The following is a 16,852-nucleotide window of genomic DNA, read 5'->3' on the forward strand; positions in this document are numbered from 1 at the left end:
CGCATCTTTAAGGAAAGCAGTTATCACGCTAGAATTTCCTTAGATCCGTAACCGGATATCAAGGATCGTTCTGTAAATCAAGGTCCATACCGTTAGATAATATATAAATCGTTGATATTACGCCGCAAGCAACGCATACACTCGCCATAAAGGATCGCTTCGCAAGATTCGACGTATGTGTAACATCACTGTTGTACACATTCCGCACGCATATACACGTGAACGCTTAATGTACATGCTACTGTAACAATTGAGCCAACTGCGGTCGCTCTTGTTCATTACAAACTGATATTAAAAGTGATTTTTTTTTCTTAGTCTTATCGATAGTTCAAAGAATGAGAAAAAAAATTCTGGAATATTTTATGTATTTAATAGATAGTGTAAGTTCCTATTTAAATATCTAGATTTTTGATAAATTTAATTACGCTAATTAATATCTGTTCTAATCAGATTACTCTTGTGGAAGTTCATCGCGAAATCACAAAAGCGAACGAAATCGTGTATTAGAAAACATTTTGCTGGCATTTTATTTCTTCTGATAACTCTAAATTATGAAAATAGCCCAGTTTGTGACTTTACATGCGGCAAAATCGCGGTTAAAACATGTTCCAGTACGTATCGTTTATGACAACATTAATATTGTTAATCGTTACTTTAATTACAACTGCTCGGTATTCATTACGCTTGTACTTTTCCCCAGCATTAACACGAGCGTGCATCTTTTTGACACGTACGTAAAGTAGGGCTCGATGCTGACTTCGACTTTCGCCTTGAAGATTAATTGCGAATTAATACGATGACGAAAAAGCGGTACAAAAATTATTTAAGATGCTATCTCGTTCCCGTGCAATTATATGCGAACGGGATCGCCAATCGCGGGTGTCGTCGTGTATATCGCCCCAACGGCAAAGTCATAACTCTCGAATGTCGCTGAAATAATTACGGCGGATGGCGTATTTAATAAGTCATCGACGGAAAGTCGCTCGAAAGTATTATCGGATTAATTTAATTCAAAGTTTTCATGAGTTGTTCTCATTAACGTATTAATAATTTTACATCTTTAATTTGAGATTTTCGACAATCTTTATGTCACAAATAAATTTTTATAAAAATTATACGATAAAAAATATATATTAGCCTATACATTAATCCTATATAATACTTTCATATTGCAGATAATTTTGCAACTCTGTATAACACTATTTATAATAACATCAGATACGAAAATAACTGACAACGTTGAGAAAAAAGAATCTGTCCTAGATTTTGCTGGATTAGTAATACAATCGTTTGAAATGCTGCGCGAGATATACGTAAATGAAACAAACTAATACATGGGAAACGCATAGAAGTGCGAATAATCAGACTAATAGATCGAAAAAAACAATGAATGTTTCCGAAGGCGGTAACAAGATGTTTGTCATGCTTCAGTGAGCCACACGCACTGCGCGCGCGCTTTGCAATTCTTCAATAATCCTGCGAAAAGATTTATCCCGAAATATTATATAATAATCTAAAATGTTCAATTCTACAGCGTTTTCAAATGATAAAAATAATAGATAATAATAAATCTTTTTTACATATGTGTTTGAACGATTTTTTAAACTTCTAAAATCGAATGATGTTGCCCTTTCGAATTGATTTTATTCTTTTAAGAGAATAAATCAATCAAACTTTAATCAATTTTCTACGATCACCTGCAGTTTCAATATCCCATTCGCATCTGCGGATTACTACTTTTCGAGACAATTTCTTGCTGGAATATCAAATGATCGTTTTGATCTCTCGGGAGCGCTTTCCGCTTCCCAACAATCTAGAAAGCTTTCAGTTGATTAAATTTTAGTCTCGCAACTCCCAAAATGTTCTTCATTTTGCTGGTAACACCGACGTTGCATCGGTTGTTGACCCGCCCACGATTTTATTGCTTTGTTTCGCAGCAACATCTCATACTTCCCGACCTTTCGGTCGATGAAGCTGCGCAGCATGTTCCGAAACGTTCCCGCAAGAAAGAAGATAAAAAGAAGATAAAGTTCGAAGCTCTTATTATTCACTGTCGTTGCACGAATAAAACGCGGGTTTTATTACGCGTTTTCAAAAGAAAAATTGTTTAATCTCTTTGCTTCGCCGTTTAAATCGCTTTTTTTACAGTCGGAAAGATCGTTTGCAGAATGCTCTCGGAATGAGTTTAACTTCCTCGGTAATTGCAGTCATTGGTCGGTGCAATTTCGTTATATTTCGGGACGCGCGCGCGAAAAGATTCTTTTACCGAAGGTGGTTCCCGGCTCTCATTTCTTCGTCGATGGCCTGCTCGATTTTACGACTCGTAATACATGGCCGAGACACGCTTTGCGAGCAGATGCTTCGAGATGAAAAAAAAAAAAAAAAGAATGACGGAGTGATTGACTTTTAGTGGACACTTCATACGTTGAACCGACGCGTGCATCTTAAGCAACGAACCGAAGCGAGAAGGGAGAGGCAGGCGGAAAAAAACGATTTTGGTACCATTACGTCATCCCTTTTGAAAGATTGACGTGCTCGTCCCGCCGTGTCGGATGGAGCAAAGAGCATGCTGCTCTAGATTAGCATAACAAACCTGTACTGAAACACTTTAACCGCACAAAATGCTCGAATGCCGAATAGCAGGATAGGGTTAAAAGTATAACGGTGGGGCTTATCACTCAACGTATAACGTAATCGAATGAGGAAATATATTCCAATTAGCATCTAATTGTTAGTTTCAACCTATCGATAAGATTATGAAATATCTGCCGGTTAATCGATCGTTGCAAACATCAACCACATTTAAATAAAACATATTGCAAACAAAGTAGAATTTTATAGAAATAAAAAAGTATAAAAAATGTTTATGTTAAACCTTAGTAATAAATTTACCTTAAAATGCTTACATTATAAACGTTAACAGATATCCTATAAATGACAAAAGACTGATACAGATGATTTATTACATGCAATTGTTTCTTTGGCAAACTTATTATGTATTTATCAAATCTGATCTAACTGCAAAATAATGTATTTATGACAGAAACAATGTTATTCCATTTGGCGAAACACGTTTTCGCGCCCGACAGCGATAATGAAAGCGGAACTAAACCGTCTAAAATCGACGATCGGCGAGGCGTGAGATCGAACATCGAGTCTCCACGATCGAAAAGCGATTAAGGAATCAGTCAATACGATATTTCCTCGTCACAACGGCGAGAAGGGACGTTTTCTCACGATTGCGAATTATTACTCGTATGCATATGTTCTATGAATTCTAATAAATTATGAAGTTTAATAAAAATTAATTTATAAAATAAAAAATAAAAACAAAATATTTCACAACTAAAACAAAACTTCTAAGATTTATATCTCATGTACAAAAATTTCTATTATGTTAAAGTAATTTTATGTTAAACGGAAAATCCTATTTTAGTGACAGTCTGATTCATTGGAAATTTTTATCGAGTATTTGTGATATGAAGCAAAATAATTTGACACTCGATAACGCACGTGTGTTCGATCTTATCGATCGATTTTAGAAGAGATAAATACAAATTGATTTGATTAACATTTATAATAATTTTTATGTAATAAGAAAATTTCAATATTATGAAGAAATCACGAAAAAATATATACACACACATATATACACGCATAAATTTCAATTTTTTGAATTTTCAAAAAATATTTAGTATTCTAAAAATATTAAAATTTAAAAAATTTTTCTATTTTTATCTCTAAACTGATAATAATTACTTATTTTATGTATATGTTAGATATTAAGTCCACATCTGTACGGTATTGTTATCTTCTATATTTCTATATTTCTTCTACATTTACTTTTAGGAATCTAAGTACTCTTTTACCATCTAAGTTCTCTCTAACATAAGTGATTTTTAATACAATAGAATTAAAAAAAGCGGAAAGATAAAACTCATAAAGCTAAAATTATATTAGAAATTCTAAACATTTTATTATGATTTATATTATGTTATAATAAACTATATGACAACGTACCAATTAATCGCGATTTTTAAAAACATCGTAACTTACCGAATGCTCCTAATATCATTTGCATAGCAATTATTGCAAATAATGCACTTATCAATAATCGTCAAATATCTGATACTCCTTCAAAAAAAAAATCTCTATCTCTATCTAAAATCATTGAATTTTTTTAAATTATTTTAAGTGTTTTGACTTTAAACCAGGCACTCGTAGATAATACATAATCTTATCATCGTAGATTGAATAAACAAGATCTAATTTTGTGTATATAAAGTCGGCGACAAAAACCGTAAAGCATCAGTTTCGGTATCACAAGTAGAAGTACCACAACAATATTTCGGAGGTGAGTGTCGACAGGCTGTCTGAGTTAAACATTTTAAGCTTTAATTATAAACTAGACGAGTAAATAAGGATTATGAGCAATATTATAAATAATTTATATTTTGCCTATTTTAGCTTTACTACATTAAGTAGTATAATTAAAAAGCACATATATAAAGTATATTATTTCGTTTTGAAAATATTTTCTACCCCAGAGACAAAATGGCCCTTTATGTCATAATCCAAAAATAATAATTAAAATCAATCTTTTTATCATTTTTTTATTAATAATTATTATTTTCTAATTATTAATTTTACTTTATTAATTATCATCAGATTTCGTTAAATATTTCACTTTCGTTAAATATTTCACTTTTATCAATTCGACTAATTAAACTAACGATTAATTAAATTAACTCATTTGTATTTCAAAAAAGATCAATATGTTGTGTTATATTTCGATTAGCAGTATATAATAAAAATGGAAATTGTAATATTCGCAATTTCCATTTCCAATTTTTATTAATATTTAACCAATATTAGTTGATGCACAACGCAAAAATATTAAAAATTTGCTTTCAATCTAATATAATTTTTGCGCAAATCTAATTGATAAAATCAATTTTATTTATAAAATATATACGCAAGCATGTTTTAAATGCATCAATAATCCTAGCGAAATTTACTTTTGCAGATGAAATTCGCATTGGCACTGTTGGCCCTCGTGGCTACGGTTTCCGCCCTGCCGCCGATCCGTCCACCGATCGAGATTCCCAATTTCGGCAGAGGTGAGCTCTACAAGGACATCCAAGACTTTATAGATGCTTTACCTCAGAATGACATATTCGATATCACTCTTGAATATGCTGATAAAGATCCCGAGTTTCAAGCTATGATCAAATACTTCAAATCTGAAGGGTTTAAAGGGCTGGTAAAAGATGTCGAGGCTTTGCATGAGATTAAGGTTTTGATGGATTACATCCATCACGCCGGCATTGACATTTACAAGATCGTGAACTTGCTGAATGACGCGCTTGGACTCGATCATCTCACTCCGCCTGACTTTGCTATGATTACTAAACAGATCACAGGTGGAATTCGTGGATACGTTGATGACATTATGGCTATCTTACCCATGGACCGGCTTAATTCCATGTATGAAGAGAAGCTGAAAAACTCCCCAGAATTCGCTAAGTTCGTCGAGCAATTGCAGTCCGACAATTTCCAAGAAATCGTCAATCAGGTTTATGCTAACCCCAAATTCCAAGAGCTCTTGAACCATGCCGATAAAGCCGGCATTGATCTTCAAGCCATCAAGGAGTTGCTGAAGCTTCTCTGGGGTATTCACATCCCCCCCCGCCCTCTTACTTTTTACATCAAAAACTAGACGTCAATGCAGTGTGTGAAAAATGAATTTCTATTACCATATACATCAATAATATTTTTAAAAAGATATTGTCATTTCGCAGATTTATGAATTTTTTGGCCATGTGATTTCATGTACTTTACTTGTGTAAAATAATATAAAAGCAGCTTTTTACATTGTTACATTTTTTTCTTTTAATGGAAATATTTCCCTTCAAAACTTTTCTTAGTTTACTCTGTCGAAAATTGCTTCGGACATGATCCAAATTACTCGACCATTCATATCGCGCGATGCATTTCTTTTTGCATTGCTTCGGATCGTTCCCACCCGGTCAGGCCAGGTCGAGATAAGCGAGATTATGCTGGCTCGACCGGCCGACCTGCCAAACTCGTTTTCGCGCGCTCACGACGGCTTAACTCCGTGAATGGAAGTGAGATTGGGACGAGTCTTCTCCCTACTCTTGCGTAATTATCCCGTCTTTTGCGCCTACCGAACATAACATCGGCAAAAGGAAGAAATTTATTTTATTCTAAAATAAGGACCACCTAAGAACAATAAGTAGAATGGGACTTACAGAGATAATAAATTGCCAAATAAATTGTATATACATAATAATAAGCGAAATATATAAAGTTTAAAAATATAATCGCGCTATTAATTTTTCTAATATAATAATAATAATAATTAGTGTCATTAATAACGATGTTAGAAATAAATTTTAGTAAATAGGCAAAATTAGTAAAAAAGTATTTATATAAAAAAGATTATATGATCATGGGTCTCCGTGAAAAAAAAAGTTCTCACTATTCACACACATGGCTTTTCTCTTCTAGAATATTTTAATAAATGATCGATCTCGAGAAGTGGCATTTTATATTGCACGCGCGCACGTATATAGACAACAAATCCAAGTTTAAAGTGTCTCATAAAGATACCACGGAATTGCATATTTTCAAAAAGGGGAACAAGAAGGGGTGCTACCAACGAGCGTGGCTTTTAATTAATGGCGCTTTAGAGAATACGTGTCGCGGGACCGATTTACGAGCCGGCGTGCGCTGGCACGTCGTGTGACTAGGATTTATGGTGCCGCACCGGTGTTTCCCGCTAATATTTAACCGTGTTGAAAGAGGTTAGCGAGATGCCGCGGGAGGTACATACTCTACGCGAATCGTGCGTGTTCTCAAACAGCAAGAACGACGATCGACTTTCTCGCGCGACCCATCGGGCACGCGCTCTGCGATGGAAACGAGCGATGCTCGTTGAAGGCGGCGGCTGCATAGGATATATCCGCTGATCGAATATTTCCTAAATTGTTTAAATAATATCGCGTGGAAAATTCGATGAATCAACAGCGTTATTGCAAATTGACGAGCTCCATCAATGCCAATTGAATATGATTCCGCTTAATTTTTTTTTTTCATTTGTATTGTATAATTTATACTCGTTATTTATTTAATCTAGTTTATTAAAAGGTCTTGGAGTTTTAATAATTCAACATTAATATTGTCTATATCTCTTCTGATCTGATCATTCCTTTTATAGTCCTTATCCTTTTATAGTCAATACTCATTAGGTAAAAACAATGTTGAATGAAAAGAATTAACCATACAATCGTGCCAGAGAGATTTGCTAATCATTTTTAATTTTTTGCTCTAAAAGCGTCAATACTTTCAGGTATATATGGCCGAATATGAATTTCTAGAAATTGGTGATATATCGTATTTAAAAGATAGTCCGAAAGAGGAAAAATTATTTCAGATTAAAAATATTTTTAAATTTTTTCATAACTATAATTCTTTCATTTTTGGTCAAAATATTTCTGTACGTCTAGGTGATAATTTTTTTGCCCAAGTGTATATATATAAACAACACTTTTTATAAATGGCGTATCTCATAGAATAATTCGATTTTTACAATAACCAAATGTAATAAACCTATCTTTCCTAACGTAGATATTTTGTTAATTACTATTTAAGCTACGATATTTTATTTAACAAAACCTTAACGAGGGGAATTGAAAAAATCGTACGTGTCATACTTTCTGAGCATACTTTTATTTCAACAAAACAAAACAAAAAAAAGCAATGTTTTAGATAGATAACACTATTAAATACTGTTACGCAATTATTATTGCATGCATGTTAGACAGTCGTATTAACTCTAGGACTTACCTATGAATATGATAAACACTTTATAACCCAGTAATAGCTCCCCGTACTCAACGTAATATTTATAAGCTGTGAAACTTATAAGCTTCCTATTTTGCTCTTATAGCACTTATAAGCTTCGGAAGTAAACTTTATGCAAACCAAGTTCTATTCACAATGTACAATTGACACTTGTCACAATACTACCCACGAGAGAAGTCCAATCGCGTACAGTATATATCACGAGTATAAATAATCTGGTCTTAGACCCGTCAGACGATTTATAATGTTATAAACAAGTAACGATATATCGCAAAGAGATTCCAATGTTTATTTACAAAGTCGATTGAAAAATTCGATAAAAGACGATAAAAAGACTGGATCAATGTGTCTTCACGATCTCGTTATCGCGTACGGTTGCGTTTCCGATTCGACTCTGCTTAATATAATGTCTGGCCTAAGATAGGCCTCTTCGTCAATCGAACGATGAACCACAGATAACACTCGATTACTGACCTACGACAAAACTGTTTCGCTTTCGCTCGAAGCGAATCGCCCTTCATTCATTCTATCCCGCCGCTGTAAATGAATTATCAGATAACGTGCTCCAAAGATTCCGACGTTCTCTCTGTATCCTCGATACGCATATCATACGATGAATCGAAATTTTCCGTCCGATGTACGAACGAGGAAAAAACTTGAATGAGAAAGAAAAAAGAATTGTTCAATTCTTTCTCTCGTGCACTACATCAATCCCTCCTCACGCACGATCGCGTGCCATCGCGCGACGTTCCCCTTTTTCCCTCTCGGGAACCTCCCCTTGCTCGTCAACGCATGTTTGCGATCATCGACGAGAGAAGCATTTTCCCTGACAATCACACGCGTACACCATCCTTCATATTGTCTATTATCGCACCCGTAGCACTTAAAGATCGATTGCGAAGATCGATTCTCCCCGGATATCGTCGCGCGAGAATATTTTTCGCGATCGAAAAGCAGAGGAGGATGAAAGTCTCTCGGCACGCGAAGACAAACCGACGACACGTGCGGCTCGAAGAACGGCGCGTACACTGCGAGACAGCAGCCGGATCGTATCGTACCGCGGCTACGACGGCAATGCCCCCGCGTCGGAGGCTTAAGCGCCGCCGACGCGGTCGGGAACCCCGACTGCGGCCCCCCCACCATGGGAACCTACCAGCCGACCGTTCCCCACTGCCATCTCTTTCGGTGACATACACAACACCGGTTTGCCCGGCCTGGTACGTCGACGTGCACCCAGCCGACGATGCGTCCGGGGTGCGCGAACAGCTTTCCCTGCTTCGGGTAAATCGTGGCGACGATGACTTTTCGTCTCGTCGCGAGATCAATGGAGAAAGCACACTACGAACGAGTCAAAATTTTACAATGGGGATTATTCTCTTTCTTTCTTAACCCTATCAAATTTTAGTAAAGAAAAAAATTATTTTTTAATAATTTCTGAAACTCGAATCGTCGAAAAAAGATGACTTTATGAAAGAAATACACAATTGTTGAAAGAGAATCTTTTAACATAAATCTCATATAATTATCACAATTGTTACATTACAAATTCTTATTGCTTTTATCGTTAATATAATGAGATAATGTATCTAAAATCGTTGCAAAAGAAACAAGATTCAGTTTTAATTAAATACATTATCGTACATTGGCCATTATCAATGTGAACTAGAAGAATGGCTTTTCGATTTCTGTGAGAATACCGGCGAAATATCAAAGAGGAAGTAGATAAAAGCGCGATATCCGACACCGGAATAATTATCGAACAGCAGCATACCGTATTTCTCTTTGGTGTTTGCTGATATCCTCTTCCGTATTAGCCAAAGAGATATCTCTGCCGTGTATGAGGAAACTTGAAACTTTCTGCTCGAATAATGATACCATATACATGTGTGTCGAATATTAATTGAATAACAATCAGCGTCGATATCGGTCTAAACATAAACTCGTGAATTTTTCTGAACGATATTAATACTCGTGTATTAGAATGCAAAGGATTAGAGATGGATTTTTGACTATATTATATATATATTTTTCTAATGCAGAAAATTAAAATTAATATACAATTAATTCTTATCATTATTTTAAAATTTTTTATTTTATTCTATAAACTAGAAAGAAGAGAGAAACTTTAATTGGGCTTCTTATAATAAAAAATGGAGCTATTTTAGAAATAAATCAGAGAAATGTGACAGAGAAATGAAAAAGATTAATATCAAACTTTTATAATTATAAAACATGAACAGGCAGTATATAAATATAGCAAAGTAATATCATAATATATATATGTGTGTAATAATAATAATGATATTATAATCTGATTGTAAACAAAATTTTATAAATTGATTAAAGTTTGAATCAAACGTGTCTTTGTTTGTATTGTTTTGATTAGCAATAAGTTACGCTTCTTAAGAGCATAATCAATAATCCACCCATTCATTCTCTTCCTAATAATATAAAATTTAATTAATTTTTAAACGAATAAAGTGCAAGAGATAAATGCTGACTGAATGCATTTACCAGTTTACACAATATAAGATTGCACAAGAATTTCTAAGATTTATTGTGTAGCACATTTTACAGATAGGACGGGCGTTTAATGGCATAAGAGAATTAATAGTGTATCTTTCATGTTCCATCTTTAGAAATGCATTTTTGACCAAAAGTACCAGAAAGGGCGGTCGGTGCCGCATTATCGGTAATGGAGAAAGTGGCGAGGCGACTGTGAAAAATGAGCTCAGAGTACGCTTGCGTCTGGAAGGGTAGTAACCTCCGTTCACCCCGTCGCCAGGACAGCAGACGGTCACCTAGCCTAACCTCGTTCTTCCGCTACATAACGGATGCCGGAGGCTTTAGGAGTATCCCGAGATCCGGCGGAGCCCGGGTAGCCGGAACAATTTTCCATTATTCCGGTCTAATGTAGATTACCTCCGCCCCTTTTCGTGATAGAGAGAAGAGAGAACAATGAAACCTGCGTCCCGGCCTATCGTACAAGCTTTAAATGCTCCATGTAATATGAAAGGCTTCAGGATATTTGCGAGACGATAAATAAAATATAAATCTTATCTTATTTTTTAAATAAAAATAAGTGAAATAATTTTCTTCGCGTAGAATTTAAAACGGCAGAAATAAGACATCGGAAAAATCGCTATGGAAAGTTCTACTAAAAAAAAAAAAAAGAATATACAATCTTCATACTCTCAATAAATTTAATATGTACAATGTGAGAAAACCTCCTACATCCTACATTCTCTATCGTAGAGGAAGCAGCGGTCATAAGATAAATGTGCCCTAGATGCTGTAAATAAGCCGAAATATACTTTCAGTAAAATACATTTTAGTCGACACGAGAATACACATGAGATACTGCTAGGCAAAATTAACGATTAGATAATATAAGTGAGTAAGAGGCTAAGAATAAAATTTTATTGCCGCTATAAATAATTCTTATTTCAGGCTGTATATATTTCGAGTCCTAATTTTACATGCACGGCGACACGCCAAACTTTCCAACTTTTTACGAAACGATATAAATGGAATAAATGAATAGACAGAGGTAAGCTCGGTGCAACTTTGTGCTAGGCTGTGCCTCGCATGTCTTTACAGCACGAACATGGAAAAATACAATACTTATATTAAAATATAATTATTAATACTATTAATACTGTATTATGCAGAAAGAAATTAAGAGAACCGCGTAGAAATTTAGCAGAGTATCGATAGATAGAATTTTTTTTTTAGTTTAGAAGATAAAACACGTATTGATTTATTATTATCGATTAAAAGATAAATAACGAGCCAATGATAATCTGCTGCCCACGCAAAATATAACACTATTATATTTTTTTACCATAATTAATCTAGGGCAGCCTATAATCTGTCCTACGCGCCTTCCTGTATCAGCATCAATCCAAATACGTTACACCTTTTTCCCGAATGTCATAAATCGAGATAAAATAATGCGGCAATAAAACTGGGATCATCAGTGAAGTAATTAAATCGATATTGCGCGGTATCTTTTTACTAGAGGGCAATAAATTCTTCCTTCTAATGTTTCTCAAAGCCTCAGACTAATTTATCGTCGATTATATCTCACCGTTTGATGTGAGCGTCGGTTACAAAAAAGCGGTCAGCATCTCTGTCGGGATGTAGGTGAAAAAATGATGGGAAAATCAAATAGCGGCGGTAATGGATTTGTCGATTTTTCGTATCGGCCGCGATCGATGGGGAAGCGCCTGTGAGCGGGCGAGAAATATATATGTGATATGAACACACCGATGAAGAGAGGAACCGAGCGGCGCGCTCACAGTGAAAGCGTAGCAGTAGTTCCCGCTCTGATTGATTGTCAAGGAGATTGAGTATCTCGAATTTATCTCGCATATGCGCGAACGACGCCGCGTAATGACGCGAGAGCGTATTGCAGCACACGCGTGCGAGCGAGCGAAATTATCCGCGCTATATACATGATTACGCCTTATCGTGCGAAAATCAGTTTATCGACGGCTTGTCGGATTTTTTATTATTCCCGCTCCGTCCCGCCGAGACATATATATGTATCGCTACCGCAACTTTGATGACAATGTTGGATAGAAAGGCGTGCAACACTAGATACGCATAAGCAAATATATTTTCTTCGCGTTATACATACATCTCTCATTGGCCACATATGCACTTCCTGTATATGGAAATAATTCGTTCACATGACGAACAATCTTCTACGCGTTGCGTGCTAATCGATCGAGAATTTATTCGACATCGCGGAATCGAGTTCTCATGAGCTGCGCCGCGCAACGAAAGTTGTAATTGGAGAAATAATGACACAGTTGGCGTGGGCGTGTGGAATCTATGGCTGTCAATGGAGAAAGTGTAACATACGCGTAGCCGACACCGCCGCCGCTCGATCGCCGGATGATTTTCACGCGCGCGTCGAGATTTTCTACATGGCGTCTCGATCGCGTCGGAGTCACGCTTTTCACGGTGTATTTGTTCGCGCCCGCGACCGGGAGATAAATCGGTCGAAAAGTGAAACACATGCCGCGCACATTCGAATTTCATTCGTAGACCGATTTGATTTATGAAAATTAGTATCGACTTTTTTTTTCTCCGCCGAACGAATCATGCTGCTCGCTGCACGCAACTCGAATCAATCTGTGTCCCGGACCTATTATTCAACGCCGCCGCAGTCATTGGCGGCACAAGTGCGTTGCAATGTTGAGGTAACGTGACGGTACCGAGTATCGTCACGTTGTTTAATAATAAACAAACAAATTTTTACTTTTTTTGAGTTTTTAATGGAATCGATTATTTGATGAAAGAATTAAAATATTTCATATATCGCGCGTGTTTAACGTGCTTTGACATGCATTCGGAAGAATTTACATTGCATAACGGAAAACATTAGCAATCAATTTTTATCATTATATATTTCATCCATCTTTTTCAGAGATTACGGAGAATTAATTGCCAATAATTTACACTGATATTTTAAGAGGCATTCAAATCGTTGTAGCAAACTCGACAAATTTTATAGTAAACTTGTAATGAGTGATATTTCTAAATCCAAGAATAATTCAAAATATCTCTAGAAAGCTATCAAAGTAGAAAAATATAAAACTTTGACTTAAAGCTGTGAAACCTACACGGAAAAAAAAATTTTCGCTACCATATGATGATGTAAATATCGAGTCTCATCCCCAACAAAGGAAAAATAGCAAGAGCAGGAAGAGAATTTTAAGATCGGAAGGTGCGACGACCCGAACATGCGCCGCAGTTGTTGTTTTAGCAACGCTGCGCGTAGTATCGATTGCCACGGAACCGTGAACTTTGAATAATTATTAAACGACTGCCACTTCTTTACGATGTGACTTTACGGGCGATACGTTCTCGTTAGAGCAGCTAACTCACGCCTAACCTGTCGTAAGCAAAGGCAAACAACCGTAAAAAGTTATGTCTTCCTTTACGGTGAGAAATATTTAGATCATTTTCATCATAAAGAGATCGGCAAGATTATGAATTAATAAATCTATGTTTAATATCAACGCTATACGATACACGACAGATACTTATAGAAAATTTAGAAAATATGTTATTGATTTTATGACACTTTTCTAATTCTGAAATTTACGAAAATGTGTCATGATAAAAATAAAATATAATTAATGCAACGAAATATAATATGGCAAGTTTGTCATGATAAGCTTTACAAAATTTTAATATTACTCTCGATAATTGAAAATGTATATATAACAATCATCTGTCATGAATCTCATATTTTAACTATTATCGATATCGCAACTAAAGTGAGAATGGATTAAGAGACCGTGCTTAATAATATAATATTTATTATATAAAGCACGGTTTTAATCAACGCAGAAATTTCGATAAAATTATGAATTTAAAATAAATCTTTTTAAATTAATCCACATTATATATAATACATAAATTATATATAACACATAAAGCTATGTATATTGTACATTGCATTAGTGTTTACAACTAGAGATAAGATCGATGAAAAAATTATTTGTTGACATTCGCGAAATGTAACAGATTTTGTAATTTATTTAACTCGTCAATAACTAAAACTTGAAAATAATTATTTAACAAACAACGACATAATCAGGCTCAATACGAAATCAGCTGAAATTGCAGCATAAATCTAATGCAGAAGAAATTGTTAAAATCGGCAGGATCTATGTACATAGAAAGAAGCCGCAAAGGAAATTGAGAATATTGAAATAGATAGATGCGGTAAATGTCAAAACACGCGTCTTCGTTATCGTGCTTTAATTCGAAAGTGAATCAATTTTCCGGCTGAGGGGTCAAATTGCGCATGAGAAAGAGGAAGAATATGTCATCGGCTTCAACGACGACCGATCGTCATGGTGCATGCCGGCGAATTAAATTTATTATTCGTACAACTGCCAGAATATCTCCCGAGGGCCGTGCGCGAGCCAGCCGGCCAGCACCGAGATATTATAATCGCTATGACGACGTGATACGCAATTAATCCATCGCGCGTCAGCGCTCGCTCGAGTTCGCGTTCACGGCGGCGCATGCAATAATAACGCGTATCGACACGAGCGAAGTGGATGCGCGAATCGTGCCACGGCAATATGATTAATGATGCCGCCTATCAGTGCGTGAACGCGGTAAAACGAAGACAAATAGCCGTGCCGGGGCACTTTAAAAGCGCTCACCGCGGATCCGTTTCCGTCGAAAACGCGCGCACAGAAGACGTGAGATCGTTCTCGAGTACCCACGATCGCTACGCGAGTCTCTCTCGGCGAACCAATTAGGCTGCGAATACGGATTATCACAGACGATTAAGAATTTCGAAATGTAGATACTTTGAGACATTTATAGTCAATAGTTTCATAGTAAAAATGTCGGAAGATTCATTATCAGTTTTTCGCAATTTTCTGATTTATTAAAGTAAAATCTACTAAAGTAAAATCTATTAAAGTAAAATCAATCTAAAAAATATTTTATTATTTATCTTAATTTTAATCATCTCTCATTTAATATGTTTATATAACCACTAAGGACCCATTTCTTTCTCATATGAAATTTTTAGCTATACTTTTGTTCAAGAATTAATATTATAAGAGAAATAAATTTATAAACGCAGCTTGAAAGTTGATAGATACGTGTGTCTCTTTTAAATCTACAAGTATATAACATTCAACAGTTTATATGTACGCGATGTCTCTCTTTACTATTGAAAAATGCTTGAAGGAGCGACTTTCAAGATGCACGGAATATATCGTAGACATTCGTACACGAGCACCTTTCTCGCGCGTAAAACTTAATTTTAGTGAAGATCGATTTATGAAGGGAAATATAATTTCGCTGATAGTACACAACGTGAGAAAGAGAGAGTTGCGCTAATAGTGCACCGTCTACATCTGCTTTATCGTATTTTGCAATTGCCACACTAATAGACCGTATTATAATCACCGGGACGAACGCGTAATTTGAGATTGCGGGTTATCGTCAATCTTTGAGAGGGATATTATTTATTATCGTACTTATCTCACACGTACTACGCCGATGCTACATACATTCTCTATTTGTTTTTATGTAGAGTTATATAGTTACCTTTATGATTACTTATGCCATTTATTTTTCAGATCAATTTTAAAAATTAAAAAAGACATTTATTTGTTTATATTAATTATTCAATTTTCTCGAAATTGTTTTAGAATTAATTTGCTTATTTCAATGCAAGAAACTCTCAAAAGCTTAAATTTTATTTCAATCAATATTTGCGTAATTTAAAGATCCTTAATGATATTTAATTAAATCGAAACAAAAAGGCAAGGTATATAATAGAGTGTATAATAAATAAATCAAAGTTAATCGTTTGCAACTTGTCATAGAATTTTCGTTTCCGGAGTTCTTCATTCAAAACGTTATTTAAAAATAACATCGTTCATTAGCGGACGTTAACCTGATGAAAGAACGATATCCCTCCCCGCGAAAAGCTCGCTCCACCGTTATAAACGGCTCGTAAGCTTCGACCCGTAAGGCTCATTTTCAAAGTGCTCATTTGGGGAACTTTCGCGAGCGCGAAAGCCTACAGAAACTTCGAACTTTCGTAGCGCGATGCGAGGCGAGGCGAGGTGCCCCTCGGTAGAAGAGCTTCTGATTGACGACGGCGGACTTTTAATTACTCCGCCGCAAGTTTTAGGGCACGTGGAAGCGAAAGATAAGCTTCGAAATAAAACGAGCGAACGGCGTTGTCGGCGCGTAAGTTATGCCGCAAATTATGCAATTAAAAGTCTCGCGGACAGATGTGGGTCCCGCTTTTCGCGCGCGCCCTGTCTTCCGTACTAACGACTTCCGTTGCACGGCTACAATTGTAACGGATGCGTGATGCGTGTTGCCGACAAAAACTCTTTCCGAAATTAGATGTATCAAAACAATAAAGTGCATTTGTAATAAAAAAAAAAGGTAATTAAGGAATATC

At 35.7% G+C, this 16,852-nt stretch overlaps 2 protein-coding genes across 2 annotated transcripts in view; one reads left to right on the top strand and one right to left on the bottom strand.

Annotated features, from left to right (window-relative positions):
• Positions 1-16,852, bottom strand: part of LOC115232741 (puratrophin-1-like) — a 244,851-nt gene that overhangs the window by 224,588 nt on the left and 3,411 nt on the right. The gene's annotated exons all lie outside the window — the stretch shown is intronic.
• LOC115232745 (protein G12-like) lies at positions 4,180-6,302 on the top strand. The gene is made up of 2 exons (XM_029802805.1): positions 4,180-4,354; positions 5,027-6,302. Exon 2 carries the CDS (start codon positions 5,027-5,029, stop codon positions 5,717-5,719), a length of 693 nt encoding a protein of 230 aa, XP_029658665.1. The 5' UTR covers positions 4,180-4,354; the 3' UTR covers positions 5,720-6,302.

Source organism: Formica exsecta, unplaced genomic scaffold (genome assembly GCF_003651465.1).
Source record: "Formica exsecta isolate Colony F162 unplaced genomic scaffold, ASM365146v1 scaffold15, whole genome shotgun sequence".
NCBI classification, from domain to species: domain Eukaryota; kingdom Metazoa; phylum Arthropoda; class Insecta; order Hymenoptera; family Formicidae; genus Formica; species Formica exsecta.